The following is a 16,155-nucleotide window of genomic DNA, read 5'->3' on the forward strand; positions in this document are numbered from 1 at the left end:
ATTTAAATTTCATCATTCATAAGCTACAGTATATTGGTTGTGTTTTAAGACAAACATTTTTATGTAAAATATATGATACTCCATAATATGTTGCTGAAGGTTGGAAACTACCTAGTCAATGTCAAATTCTTTGAATTCTAAATTCAATTTGACAAATACTTCTATTTTCCGTGTCATCGTAGTTTTCTTGTTACAAATGAAGTGGTGTATGCTTGCTTTCTAAAGTAACCGTGTCTCGCAGTTTTCGTAAAACCAATCATCGAAAAAATTAATAAGTTTATCTTTAGCCAGGCAAAATATCTCCCATACAATATATGCTAAAATCCAGCAGCTTCCCCTGGCCCCTACCATTCTGACCTTGTTGTTATTGTAACAGTTCTGTTATAATAACCAGTGAGGGTATTTTTTTAAAGGGCTTATTTTGGACTCCAGGGGTATGTAAGACGTTGTTGACATGTATTAGAAATATTTTCAATGAAAAAAATTAAATCAACTCATGTAGCTTATTCGGAGGGGAGGGGGGTCCTGAACCCAAGCACCTGTGTGACAAACGATACAAAATTCATATCAGAGGTGATCTTAAAGACGGTGTTCCGCGTCACGACAGGCGTTGGTACATTAAAGAACCTTTTTACTTAGTGCCAAGCATAGGTCTAAATTTGTAGTACTTCACCTACAGCTGGTGACGTCTGAATACTAGTGAAATTCTCGATGAAGTGTAAAACAAACATATAAAACAAACATCATATGAATGATGACCTTAAACACGGTGTCCTATGTCCCGACAGGCATTGGTATGTTAAAGAATCCTCACTGTTACGGCCCTGAGGGCTAAGCATAGGTCTAATTTTATACTTCACCAACAGCTGATGACGTCTCACTAAGTGTGAAATGTTTTCGATGGGACGGCAAACAAACAACACCAAGAGGATCCAGGTTACTGGTTAGGATAGGTTCTCAGTACCCTTTCCTTGTCGTACTTTGAGAGACGATTAAATTGGGCTGTCCTTCGGATGAGACCGCAAAACCGAGAACCCGTTTCACAGCAGGTGTGGTGCGATAAAGATCCCTCCCTGCTCAAAGGCCGTAAGCGCCTAGTATAGGCCTAAATTTTGTAGCCCTTCTCCGACAATGTCTCCATATGAGTAAGAAATTCTCGAGAGGGACGTTAAGCAATGCACAACCAACCATCATATGAAAGGTGACTTTAAAGCAAAAGCGGCGCTCCTTGTCGTGCCAGGCGATGACACGATAAAGAACGCTCACTGCTACGGCCATGAGCGCAAATCATAGGTCTACATTTGTGGTACTTCATCCACAGCTGGTGACGTCTCAACACACACTAAAAATCAGCATACGACTTTTCGTGATTGATTGATTGATTAAGTATTGTTTAACGTCCCTCTTGAGAATATTTCACTCATATGGAGACGTTACCACTGCCGGTGAAGGGCTGCAAATTTTAGGCCTATGCTCGGCGCTTACGGCCTTTCAGCAGGGAGGGATCTTTATATCGTGCCACACCTGCTGTGACACGGGGCCTCGGTTTTTGCGGTCTCATCAGAAGGACCTCCCTATTTAGTCGCCTCTTACGACAAGCAAGGGGTACGGAGGACCTATTCTAACCTGGACTTTTCGTGAAAAATTTCGGGGAGGTTGGATATTCACTTGAACTCAATATGTATTTTTCCGAATTTTAATACTTTAAATATTGACAATTTTTTTTAGAGAATCAGGTTGTCCCCGAGTGTTCTCGGAAACTATTTACGATCATATCAACTTGAAATTTTCAGCGATTGTATGGTTGAGCTCATAGATGACCCGAATCGCATTAAAATTGCTTTAATGTATAAATAGCCGGGGCTCGACAAGGGCTAGAAAACACACAATTTACAAAGAGAAGTAGAACAAAATTTTATTGAAGCAAAGTTATTTTCTTTATCGTTCTGCAACAAAACGCCGTTAGTTACGTGATAAGTGATATTTAGGAAAATAATGTACGAAATTTTGATGCTCTTTATCTCTCAAGGGAAAATATTGTGTAAAGCACTATAGAACAAAATTGCTCGGAATGTTATTCTAAACTATATGCCACCTTAATTTTTTTCTTCTTGTGATCCCTTGAAAGGAATTCGGGGTCAGCTTCTAAACTGAATATCTCAAAGTATACTGCTAGAGTTCCTCATTGACAATATCTTCGTAGTCTCTGGTGATCAGGTCTTCCAACAGTCTGTTAGATTTCCCATGGACGCGAATTGTGCTCCTTTATTAGCTGACCTGTTTTTATATTCTTATGAAGCAGAATCTATTCAAAAACTTTTACGTTAGAAGAAAGAAATTCTTGTTGTGGCCTTCAATTCAACATTTAGATATATCGACGACGTTTTATCTACACATGTATTAACAATAATAGTTTTCATTGATTATGTCGATTTAAAATAGCTCGAAATAAGAGACAGCACAGAGTCGTCCACTTCTGCTTCATACTTAGATATTTTATTGAAAATAGATATTAACAGCAAACTAACAACTCAACTTTATGACAAACGGAATGATTTCAACTTCTCCATCGTCAACTTCCCATATTGTTTCCCGCCGCAACGCGGAAGGGGACATAGAAATACTGGTGTCCGTCCGTCCGTCCGTCCCATTTCACTTTGTGGACGCAACTTCTCAAAAACCGCTCTATGGATTTTGTTCATATTTTGTAGGGTTGTTAGTCACCATGTGTAGTTGATCATATTACGCCGCCATTTTAATTCGACAATTTTTATAAGAGTTATTGGACTTTGTTGAATTTGTACATGCTACATTATAGGATCACTTTGTGGTCACAACTGCTTAGAAACCGTAAAATGGAGTTTGTTCATATTTCGTAGGATTGTTAGTCACTATATGTAGTTAATCATACTGTGCCGGCATTTGATTTGACAATTTTTACAAGAATTATGGGACTTGCTACGCGTAGCAATCTTGTTTATGTAGCAATATTCCATTATCACCTCCGTATGGTGTGTGTATATATCTCAACTGATCCGATACGCAAGATATTGTTCTGCATATGATCAGTTCTTAAATCGAAACAGGCGACTGACAAACAAGTTGATGGTGCAGGGGTTTGAACAGGGGTTTGAACAGTCTCATTTAAAGTCGGCATTTCGCAAATTCTATAGTCGTTATAACGATCCAATTTGCCAATACAACCTATCATTGGGCCAAATGCTGTCTGACGTGTTTCATGAAAGGTGAAGATAACAGTGATCAATCTCATAAATCCGACAAGCAATACAAAATATTGAGTTGGGCAATCACAGACCCCTGGACACACCAGAGGTGGGATTAGGTGCCTAGGAGGAATAAGCATCCCATGCCGACCGGTCACAACCGCCGTGATACCTATATCTTGATCAGGTAAACAGAGTTATCCGTAGTCAAAATCAGTGTACCAAGAACGGCATAACAATCGGTATGAAACACGTCAGACAGCATTTGATCCAAAAATAGGTTGTGTTGGTAAACTAGATCATTATAACGATCATAGAATTTGCAAAAAGTTGACTTTAAACGAGACTGTTGAAACCCCTGCACCATCAATTTGCCGTCAGTAGCCTTCTTCGATTTAAAAACTGGCCATACGCAGAACAAGCTCTTGCGTATCATACCGATTGTTAGGCTGTTCTTGGCACACTGATGTTGACTACGGATGACTCCGTATCCAAGGGACCAAGAAGGGTAACAAACAGCAGCCTAGATTTTGCTCATTACCCCGATAGATCGTCTCTCTCTGTCTCACGCACGGACACACTTGAAACTAAAAAAGACCAAATCTAAACAGTGCTAAGGGTTGCAACAATGTATTTTAAAATTAAGACATGGCAAAATATGGTTATATAATCTACCGATTAAAAAATATAAAGTATCCCAAACGAAGTACTGGTTATATAAAAAAAAGTAGGCTTTCTCCGAGTACTACTATTTTCCCAAAAGACCTTGATTTAAGAAATGAAACATATAATTCTTTCCTTGATGCAGGTATTAAAGAAAAAATTGGACGGACAACTTTTTCATCAATGCACTACAAGTTTCATTTCTTATCATTTAGATATGTGTTTTTTAAATAGTAAAACAAAGAGTTTCTCTCATCAACAAGCTTTGGTTAACTTTTATGAAATGGCGCGTAGGAATACATGCAAGTAAGAATGAAAACAACAACAAAAATGGCTGACAGAGTGCGTTCAGGTCAGAGAGAGTTTCTGTGCAGAATTAAATGAATTAGACGCCGAATTAAAGGTGTAATGGTTAAAATCTGAATTAGATATAAGAGAGAGAGAGAGAGAGAGAGAGAGAGAGAGAGAGAGAGAGAGAGAGAGAGAGAGAGAGAGAACAAGCAATAACTGGATGTATGCTGCATTATGTTGGATGGGACGTTGAATACTGGTCGTGTCGTGGGAACGGTGTAATTCAACTCGGCTCCATTTCAGTGTCAAATCACCGATTCCATGTCTCTGTTGGTCCCAATTTTTATGATCAAGGTGATGGTCATAGGAGTAGTTTGACATGATGCTAGTTTGTTGCCTATTAGTCTTATCATATCTGAAGATCCCATGTCTCTATCAATATCAGTTTCAAAGTTATACCAGGTTTTTTTATTCATGGTCAGAGGTCAAGATCACTGGGGTCCCTTCACCTTGATACTAGTTTGTATGCCCTGGCATCTTCTTCTCATTTCCGAAGACCCTAGGACGCTATCATATTTTTAAAAGCTATATCTGTTGAATTTTGGAACTAATTTTTCCACATATAGATCTATGTTAACAGGTATTGACAGTTCCATCGCCAAACGCTCGGCATCAGGTGTGAATGTCACTGGTCCTCAGAGATAACCTTAAAAATGGATGTTCCGTGTCACAGTAGGTGTGGCAAGCTAAAGAACCCTCACTGCTCAATGGCCGTAAGCGCCGAGTATAGGCCTAAATTTGAAGCCCTTCACCGGTCTTGATGACGTCTCCATATGAGTGAAAAATTCTCGAACGAGACGTTAAGCAAGATACAATCAATCAATCAAACAATATGTTGGACCCACCCCCAAAATATAACTTAACCCCATTTAATCTGAAAACAAAAACATTTCTACACAACTAGATATACTGCCTCATCACATCCTTGAGTTTCTAATACTTTCATCTATTGGTTACGGACAACGGCTGCGGACATTTTAAGGCAGAAGAACAAGAAGCGGAAGAATAGTTAATACGAAACAAGCAATTACAACAAGTGAAGTGTGGGTGAGTCAATAATTCCAGTACATATATAATACTGGTCTCCAGTGAATGAAACAATTCTTCAATGTGTTTCCATTGTTATTAGGAGGAAGGCTGGTTGGTGTCACAGTCTCTTTGACTGGTCCTCAGCAATTCGCGTACACTGTGTCATTTTGGAGATGATCAGCAATGGCCTCGTAACAAAACTGATATTCTTCCTGAAATTAGAAAAACACGGAGTTTTCTGTACATTTGATGTGCAAAGGAAAAGAAATCGTATTAAAAAATTGAGTGGAAAATGAAAGTATTTCAATCATACCAGAGAAGATATAAACTCTGGCCGTCGGATTTGGAGTTGTCTTGTGATTGTAAATATGTCCACCTCTGTATCCATGGTAAGTTGTTCCAGAGCATTGAATACAACCAAGAATTGTCCACATCGCTTGGCCCCATCACTAAGTAATATTCAATTTTATCTCATTACTCTGATGATAATAGAATTTATGAATTGAATTCAATTGCTATGCGATAAAATGACTCTTTATTTTCTGGGAGATTTTTTGTTATTAGAAGCGATGTATAATTTTCACAAGTGTTATACCGGGTATATTTCTGTTATTTCTAGAACAAGAGAATACTTGGCTTAACCCTTGACCAAATTAGCCTTTCCTTAATTCCCAGGTCTGGATCTTCAAATAATTCTTCAGATGATAATAATAATAATAAAGCCTTTATTTATCCAGGATTACATATTTAGCGATAACGCTAGTTTTCAATATGGTCCTGCATATAACATACATACAGACAAATATTAGTAAAATAAACACAGATTAAAAGAAGTAGAATACATATAAACTTAAGAAATAATTATGAATGTAAAATAAATAGAAACAAATTACATATGTTTGGAAAAAAAATAATCAAATGAAACCTCGACAGAACCAGAATCCTTCCCTCGGAGTGGGTCCTTTCCTCCACCCTCGCCTCGTTGATAAGATCAAGTAAAACTCTCCGGTTTAAGGAGTCACTTTCTCCTTTCCATCTTCTACATTCCAGTACACAAACGCTCATGCCACTAGCTCCCTGCAATCATGTGTTTGAGACGAAACGAATCTTGGATTATAAATACCAAACAGTACTTCATGAAATGTAAATACAACATTCATCAGAAAACTTTGTAAATGGACACCTTTTGGTGCAGAGCAATGCTAGTCTTGGTGACTGTGGTTGTTTGTGTACAATCTGTCATTTTGATCGTGAATGCTCCAACCGTTTTGCTTTCATTTTTACCAGGAAGCCAAAGTGAAGACTGAAAAAGAAAACACAAACTTTGGACATGGCTACAATAACGAAAGGATTCTACTATACAAAATTGAAGCTCATGCCAATCGTAAACCGTCTTGAAGCATATACGTAGTTGCAATGACTGGTTGCTTTCTGAGGTTGCACAAGGAGTGTATGGCATTTTCGTCTAGACTACTTACATTTTGTAATTACATTGTAAAACCTATACGGTACCAATTTTGATGCACCAGATGCGCATTTCGACAAATAATGTCTCTTCAGTGATGCTCAACCGAAATGTTTGAAATCCGAAATAACTATGAAGTTTTAGAGCTAAATATAGCCAAAAAACAACGTGCCAAAAAAGTGGAGCCAAATTCTAGGATAAGAGCTATGCATGAGGGAGATAATCCTTAATTTTGAAATGAATTTCTAAATTTTATAACAGCAATTAAATATACATCCGTATTTTCAAGCTAGTAACGAAGTACTTAGCTACTGGGCTGTAGAGACCATCGGGGACTAACAGTACACCAGCAGAGGCCTCGACCCAGGGGTCATGATGTAAAACTTATACGGTACCAACATGTGTTTATGTCGAGTTGAAAGATCGCGGATTTTAATCCAAAATAGAGTACAATGAAACAGCATAAATCTATTGCATGCACATTTACAAAGTTACACACACTACTTATGTTACGAAGGTAACCTCTGAGTGTGAGATTTAAACCGTTATTTATAAAATAATCACGCTAAAATGACATCCGGGACAGTTTTGAAAGTTCACTGTGAGGTTTACACCCGAAATCAATACAAATGTATAAAACACATACAAAGTAAAACTTCAAAATTTTCTTTATAAACTATGAGGATTATCTGTGTTGTAATTCTGAGAAAATCATTCACACTACATAGAAAGGATATTTTGTAGACCTAGAAAATGTACTCACTCATCCAAACTATATAGAAAGGATATTTTGTAAACCTAGAAAATGTACTCACTCATTAAAACTACATAGAAAGGATAATTTGTAGACCTCGAAAATTATTTATTATTATTTACAGTATTTATACAGTGCATTATATAATAAAAAAAATTACTCTAAGCATTTCACATTAAAACAACAATAAACTACAATTAAAAATTGAACATATCTAAAACAGTGTAAAAAAATAAATAAATATTCGTTTCATTAAAAGAATATGAATTCTAGCACTGGCTTACACAAAATCATGATTAATCTACAGAAAATACATACAAAAAGGTTTCATAAAAAAGAATATTAATACTGTCACTGGAAATGGCTTACATAAAATCGTGATAAGCAAGCCTGAAGAAGTAAGTTTTTAAATTTTTCTTGAAAAGTTCGAAAGAATTTTCGTTGCGGATGTAACTTGAAAAGTTATTCCAGAGTGTGGCGGTTGCTTTGTCAAACCTTCTGTCGCCATACGTTTTAGTCTTAACTCTCGGTGTTTGAATAAGCATGGCGTTTTCGGATCGTAAAGACCTTGATGGATTGTATGGACTGACCAGTTCTTCAAGGTAGACAGGTGCAAGACCGTGGAGAGCTTTAAATGTGTACATTAACAGTTTGTACTGAACCCTGAAATGTACTGGAAGCCAATGGAGTTTCACTAAAACTGGTGTTATGTGCTCATTTTTCTTAGTTCTGGTAATCAGCCGTGCTGCTGAATTCTGCACACGCTGTAACTTTGACACTATGTCAGAATTAACACCATAGAGAAGGGCGTTTCCATAGTCTAAACGCGAAGTCACTAGCGAACTGACCAAATTCTTGCAGGCGTAATCAGTAATGAATGGTCTTATGCGTCCAATGTTTCGGATCTGAAAAAAGCATGCCTTTGATATAGCAGTTGCCTATTTTCGCATGCTTAGTGTTCTGTCAAAAAATACACCCAGGTTTTTAACAAACGAAACATCATGCACAATGGATCCATCAAACGAAAGATGACAATCCTTTAGTTCGTTCACTCGATGCCGAGGCGCAAACACGATAAGTTCGGTTTTGTCCTGGTTTAATTTTAACATATTTGAGCTCATCCACACACTTATATCTGACAATGTACTCACTCATTCAAACTACATAGAAAGGATAGTTTGTAGACCTAGAAAATAGACTCACTTGATACTACGAACTCCACCAAACCTTTCTATTTCATACCTATCAGTCGACTGCTATATGAGCATTATCATCATATCAATAAAAGTTTAATAAATCACATATCGTAGAAGTTTCAACAGTTTAAATATCGGAATTTGTTAACTTGGTATGCGTACAATGAAACCACTTTCATATTCTTACTCCATTTTAGCGACTAACGTCACTACCCAAAATGTCCCCACCTACGACATCACTGTACAACGTTGTGATAAACATTAATTTTTTCTACATAATTAATATTTATGTTCAATGATGTTGCTATTGAAACATCTTTGGTACAATTTACAAGGTCAATTTCTTTCTTGTTTGAATTCAGCAAATAGACTAATGAAAAAGTGAAAATAACGAAGAGTGACCACTGTAATAAATCCTATAAAGAATACAACATTTAAGAAGAGGACAAACACGTTCACCTGGACACACTGGTCAGAGGTGCTATCGGATGCCAAGTAAGCATTTCCTTTTGACCAGTCACATCCGCCATTTTCATCAGGTAAACGGAGTAATCCGTAGTCAAAATCAGTATGTAAAGAAGGACTCTAGACAACTTTCCACCCAATGACGGGTTGTGCAATATTCGCAAATTAGATCATTATAATGACCATAGAATTTACAAAATGCTGACCTTAAACGAGATTGTTGAAACTCACTAACAGCAACATATTTGTCAGTATATTGTCTCGATTTAAAAATTGTTCATAGGCAGAATACGTTCTCGCATCTTGAATCAGTTGTGAGACAAACATCATATACAGGTGATAAAGGAATATTGATACATAAATATGGGTAGTTGACGATGAAGAAGCTGAAGTCATCCCATTTGTCATGAAGATTAAAATCAAATAATTATATAAATGTTCCATTATTTAAAAGTGCACATTAATTTTAATCTCTCAATATTAAATTTTGATGCTTATGTCCAACATCGTATAACTACAAATCTTACACATGACGTCATTGTGACATCAGAATCATGCGCAGTAACCTGACAAATGATTGCTTAATGAAAAGATACAAGACTGCTCATTATACAAATTGCAGGATTTTTTCTCGACCATACCGATTCGATTTCCACCAACGGGCTCAAGGATACAATTGTAGGTGCATAATAAGTCTTCACAAGTCTCAGGAAGTCCTCTGTGTAATCTGGGAGAGGATATTGAGCACTGATGAAATGGTCATTTCTTGTGAAAGACTGAAAATGAAAAGGAAATGAAAGACAGCATGTAGAACGTATCCATCACGTACACTGTACATTGTTGTATCTAATAGTTGCATTCAATGTAAATGATTTAAAGATTTGTAGTAGTAAATTATGGTTAATAATAAAAGTACTTAATCATACATAAAAATCATAAACTGTTCCCGTAAGGAGATCCATAAATAATTTAAGCATATGAACGTTATCAATTGATAAGGTCTCTAAAATAAAGAAAAACAATGACAGAATTGTTTTGATCTATACAGAAATTAATATTTATCATGGAATCTTTGAAAAAGTTCAGCTCCTAGGAGTACATTTTGTACTTCGCAGCAGGGTTAAGGTGTCCCGAGTCAAGTTAAAACAAACCTCGGTGCACTTCATACTATATGACGTCACGATAGAAAAGTACGTCACGACGTACAGGTCTATAGTTGTATCGCGGGGAAAATGTCATAATATTTTCTCGCTATTTATTGCCATTATCTAGTGTTCAAGCTGTATGTTTTTTAATCTGTTTGTCAGATGACCCCCCCCCCCCCATTTCTTCGATAATATATGTCTCATATATTTATATATAATATGTGCACCAAAGACTGTAAAGTAATCTTTACATCACTTTGTGACCTTGATATCGCCCCCGATGTGTATAGTCATTTGGAATAAAGAAAACCAACGCATGTAGATATCGACTCGTTGCAGGTTAAAGATGACGATATTTTATTTCGACCTAGGCATATTCAGAAAGGTAACTAGTTGCAGATTTAGGATATTGATATGGAAGGTACAATATTTTGCCTCGTTTAGATACGATTTGGATGTGAATGTGGAAAATGCCCAACATTTGAGTTGAGATTATGGAAATTGCTATATTTGAGAGGATATTGTACCGATCCGTATCACTCTTTAAATTTACCATATTAATGTCGACATATCAAACCCAAGCTGCAAATGATTTGAGTGCATCTTTCACCTGTAACGAGGTGATAAACAACTAAAAGTGTAGCGGATAAAAATAGCTCTACGTCACTTGTATGACGACGTAATAGGTAAGCAAAGGATTTCCCCACGTGATACGATGTTTGTTAATGTATTGACAAACGATTTTTACTAAAAATATGCGACGCTTGAAAGAATTTTAATTTTATATGAATATGCTGTTATTACTTGTTATTTTACTCGGGAAACCTTAACCCCGCTGTGTTTTGATTGTTCTTAGGTCTGACCATTTTCACCAGCGAATGGGTTTACTCTACTTTGTGAGGACAGATGTATATCAGAAAACCCTTGCGAGAAAAAATGACGGTCTGATAAACATATCGCCCTCATGTTCTATTCACAATTGTATATATTACACAGCAGACAAACCTGTAAAGAAACTGCGTTGTAGTAGGTGCTTTTCCCTTTAGTGTTTGACAATGGACACATGTAACTTTCAACTGAAATGGTTTCAAAAAATATATATACAATTCATCAGTCAGAAGGGTTTTATGTCTCTGGGTACCCTATATATGTAATAGCAGTTGATTTAACTCTAAAACTTCATTGTTATTTCGGATTTCAAACATTTCGGTTGAGCATCACTGAAGAGACATTATTTGTCGAAATGCGCATCTGGTGCATCAAAATTGGTACCGTATAAGTTTTACATTATGACCCCGGGGTCGAGGCCTCTGCTGCTGGACTGTTAGTCCCCGAGGGTCTCTACAGCCCAGTAGCTAAGTACTTCGTTACTAGTTTGAAAATACGGATGTATATTTAATTGCTGTTACAAAATTTAGAAATTCATTTCAAAATTAAGGATTATCTCCCTCATGCATAGCTCTTATTCTTGGACGAATTTGGCTCCACTCTTTTTGGTACGCTGTTTTTGGCTATATTTAGCTCTAAAACTTCATAGTTATTTCGGATTTCAAACATTTCGGTTGAGCATCACTGAAGAGACATTATTTGTCGAAATGCGCATCTGGTGCATCAAAATTGGTACCGTTTAAGTTTTACATATAATAACAGTTGATTCAGTCAAACTTAAAGGGTGGAGAGCTAAAGTGTAATTATATCAAAATGGAAAGCAGGAGGCCTAGGATCGAGCCACCTGGAGATCTCTTGTCGGCAGACATCAGCAAGAATGTATCTACATGTATATGTTAAGTGTTAAAGTGAAAGTGCATTTTTAACTCTCTATATTAAAAGTGTGGTGCCATTAGTGAAATGTAAGTATTCAGCTGTGATGGGGATTAATAATTAATCGGTAATATTCTATCACTATTGCAAGATGGTTGAACTGCGTTTTGTGGCACCAAGGTATTCATGTATTATACAAACTGGTTTACCAGGCAGAACACTGGGTGTGTAATTGGCTGATACGTTTTGCCGCGCTGTTTTGTAGTCTTCTTGTGTGTATTCTCGTCTTCCGGACAACAGGTCCTAGAAACAAGAACTGAAGATCATTCTCATGTCACATGTTTCTGTACAAAATCACAAATATCGTTGTAGAATATCCGACAAACTGTTCAAATCATTCAGGCTAAGGTAGGCCAATGTTTATTAGAGATTCATATATAGAATCACCTGAAATTCAGCAGAAATTGGTGATTTATTGGCTACTTCTCCGAGATTGATATAACAGGAATGATCCTGGAATTCTCGTAGAAATGTCCTGGTTGATACAGACCTTCCTTTTCCTCGGAATGATTCAAGTAATGCCAAGTAAACAACTCTGTATTGATCCTTAAATATGAATTATATTATAAACGGCTATTTAAAAAAACTGATTTTCTCTCTTTATATTATTTGTAATGATCTAACATTCTAAACTAACCCAATACACATATCTATATGAAAGGTGAAGACAACGAACAGCGATCAATCTCATAACTCCCACAAGCAATACAAAATAGATAGGTGGGTAAACACGGACCCCCGGACACACCAGAAGTGGGACCAGGCGCCCAGGAGGATCAAGCATCCCCTGTTGAAAGATCACACCCGCAGTGAGCCCCAAATCCCGATCAGGCAAACGGAGACATCCGTAGTCAAAATCAGTGTGTCAAGAACGATCTAACTATCTGTATGAAACGTGTCAGAAAGCACCTGACGCAATGACAGGTTCCATTGATGAACTAGATCGTTATAACGACCATAGAATTTGCGAAATGCTTACTTCAAACGAGACTGTTGAAACCACTGTGCCATTAACTTGTTTGTCAGTAGCTTGCCTGGATTTAAAAACTGACTATACGCAGAACACGCTCTTGCATACCGAATCAATTGAGATATATAAACACCATATGCTGGTGATAATGGAATATTGCTACATAAATATGGGAAGTTGACGATGAAGAAGCTGAAATCATCCCGTTTGTCATACAGTTGAGTTGTCAGTTTGCCGTTAATGTCTACTTTCAATAAAATATCTAAGTATGAGGCATAAGTGGACGACTCTGTGGTGGTTTTCATTTGAGCTCACAGGGGTATATCGAATCGACATATGAACGAAAGTTATTATTGTTAATAGACAAAACGTCGTCGATATATCTAAATGTCGAATCGAAGGCCACAGCAAGATATTTTTTCTTCTCACATAGAACTTTTTGAATAAATTCTGCTTCATATGAATATAGAAACATGTCACCTAACAAAGGAGCACAATTCGTACCCATGGGAATGTGGTATGTAACATATCAAGGAATACATGCATGATATAGCACATCTACCAACAATTCTTTACAGAGAATTGAATGCTACTAACCAGATCTAGGATTTTGATTTCGAAGTTCCGTCTGAATGAAAATTGTTTGAAAACACATGAACACCGATAAACGAGAACACGTACGTAACAATTACCATTTCAATTGAAATTTATTATCTATAACCTATCATTGGGCTAAATGCTGTCTGACGTGTTTCATATCAAATGTTAGACTGTTCTTAGCACACTGATTTTTACTACGTTTACCTGATCAAGATATCCCGTAAAATTATCCACTAGGAATGAAAGAGAGTAAAACACAAACTTACGTCGCCCTGGATCATGTTTGCACGGCTGTTTCTCATGGTTTCTACATACTTCCGGATATTAACTTTCCCGGTTATCTCCCCTCCCTTATTAAGCGCGTCCAATGCTATGTACGTCCCTGTCCTACCAATCCCAGCGCTGTATTGTTAAACATAAGTCATTAGAAATCTTAAATATAATCAACGGTTGAAATAGGTCATCAATATAATCAACGGTTAAAGTGAAATTCATTAATATAAGCAACGGTTAAAATAGAAGTAGTTGATATTATCAATGGTTAATATTCTAGTATATTAGACATGGATCTCAATTAGTCATGTATAGTAAAATTATTTGATAAATAGGAGTATTTTGGGGGAAAACCCTTCAACAATAATGACATCATCAGCGTGGTAAATTATATTGAAGGTAATCAAAGTTCACTAAATCCTGTCTGGCGCGCGAAATGTTTAAAATCCAATTTCAGAATTTTGAATATATTTTGTGTCTTAGCTTGTACATTCCCAACAGTTTCTCATTGCTGTCATGAAGTAATGTTATTTTCACACTGAAAATATCACACTTATGACTTCGACAGTGTGAAAATATTCAGTGGATGAATTATACTATGTTGCTATTGAAAAAATATGAAAGAATAAATAGTAATACGCGCCTGCAGTGGACAAGAGTGTACTCCCCTGGATGTTCGACAGAAGTTTTCAGAATGTGTCGATGGAATACCACGAGAGCCAGCGGTTCTGGGACATCGTGGTCTGGCCACTGTGTGTAGTGGAACATACACACGTCACGCTCAACTTTATTCTGAAATTAAACAGTTAATGATCACCTATATGGAGAGTTGGAAATATTGGATATATCTGTTGCAGAGAAAGGTGACGAAAAGATACGTACCAAAATATTATAATTCATATAAATTGAACAAATTGTATACTGATGTTTCATAATCAGAATACGACATTTAAAATTCTGGATTCTGGCACCTGTATCATACTCTTCGAATCTTAATTCATCACATAATGGCCTGCATATTTTATCATGAGTTAATCTCATTATATTGCACTACAATTATGACGGGTGGGCATGATGTTAATGTGTTTTCAAGGATTTGTCTTTAGTCATTACATGAAATGAAAGTTATATTCCATGCATCTTCTAACTTTCTAACATTACAACTGAAGCACGTAAATACAAAACGTTCTACATAAAAAAAATTTGTTTGGAAGTTAGTAACGTTTATATATATGCATTTGCGATCAAGGTAGAAATTGTGAATTGTTACTTTTTAATGTTACAGTTAAGAGTGGGAAAGGTGGAAATGGGAACAATCTAAGCTTTACCAAATTAACTTTAGCAATGTAGTGCAATTTATCTTCATCGTGTGTTGTACAATCCAAACTCTTGAACTATCCAGACACAAAATTAGGCAACAAACTGTGAACTATACATTAGATATAAAGCATACTATGTTCATTCCGGTATGCGGTGCAATTCACTAGATATCAGGATATCCTCAATTAGATTCCTGTCATGTTCAGACTGAATATTCATAGATAAATAGTGTAAATTAAAGTATGGTTTATCATTTTATTATAAGCACATAACATTTCATCTATTTGTCTTCATAATCCACTTTTCGTCAATGATATAGGTGCACATTTTCTGCATAACAATTTTAATCTTATATTACAGATAATTCTGCTTCACATACTTTAATATAATTTTGGCCATAGCATGAACCATGTTCTCAGCTGACGTAGAAAATTTAATGACGTAAACATGCAAGACTCACGGCGCTGTTTTGCAAGCGGAAGTGTCTGATGACGTAGTCCGCGTATACGTTTTCTTTCTGGTTTCGTATGCTGATGTTGCCTTTCTTTATCTTGTCACTGGAATTTGGCCAGTATTGGGCACATTTGTTCTGGTAAAGATAAGGTCCAAGTAAGGTTATTATCATAATACAACTTTACTGCGAGTAAGATCACATTACGTACATGTAGAGCTATGTGATCAGTTTATTATCACCTTATTGCATATGTACAAAATGTATCCCTTGTATGCATGCTATTAATCATTGATTTTGAATCATAATATCAAGTGTCTCTTTCTAACCTTATTTCCCTCTTTGATATTTGTCAGACAAACAATTACACTAATGTCTTCTTGCCACACCATTTTCCAGAAATCAACAGTTGTCTTAGATTTTGGTCC

The 16,155-nt window shown here is 36.4% G+C and overlaps 1 protein-coding gene across 1 annotated transcript in view; it reads right to left on the reverse strand.

Moving 5' to 3' along the window:
• Positions 1-3,838: 3,838 nt before the first annotated feature.
• The window catches only part of LOC125669308 (uncharacterized), a 255,519-nt gene continuing 243,202 nt past the window's right edge, over positions 3,839-16,155 (reverse strand). The window contains exons 21-32 of the mRNA XM_056163849.1: positions 16,057-16,154; positions 15,737-15,865; positions 14,600-14,748; positions 13,950-14,085; positions 12,501-12,659; positions 12,263-12,356; positions 11,298-11,368; positions 9,789-9,923; positions 6,451-6,570; positions 6,193-6,344; positions 5,581-5,716; positions 3,839-5,479 (exon numbers count right to left, since the gene is read on the reverse strand). Coding sequence (XP_056019824.1) covers positions 5,408-5,479; positions 5,581-5,716; positions 6,193-6,344; positions 6,451-6,570; positions 9,789-9,923; positions 11,298-11,368; positions 12,263-12,356; positions 12,501-12,659; positions 13,950-14,085; positions 14,600-14,748; positions 15,737-15,865; positions 16,057-16,154 — 1,451 coding nt within the window. The 3' untranslated portion in view covers positions 3,839-5,407. The remainder of the gene's footprint in view (positions 5,480-5,580; positions 5,717-6,192; positions 6,345-6,450; positions 6,571-9,788; positions 9,924-11,297; positions 11,369-12,262; positions 12,357-12,500; positions 12,660-13,949; positions 14,086-14,599; positions 14,749-15,736; positions 15,866-16,056; position 16,155) is intronic.

The sequence above is a fragment of the Ostrea edulis genome, chromosome 4 (genome assembly GCF_947568905.1).
Source record: "Ostrea edulis chromosome 4, xbOstEdul1.1, whole genome shotgun sequence".
NCBI lineage: Eukaryota > Metazoa > Mollusca > Bivalvia > Ostreida > Ostreidae > Ostrea > Ostrea edulis.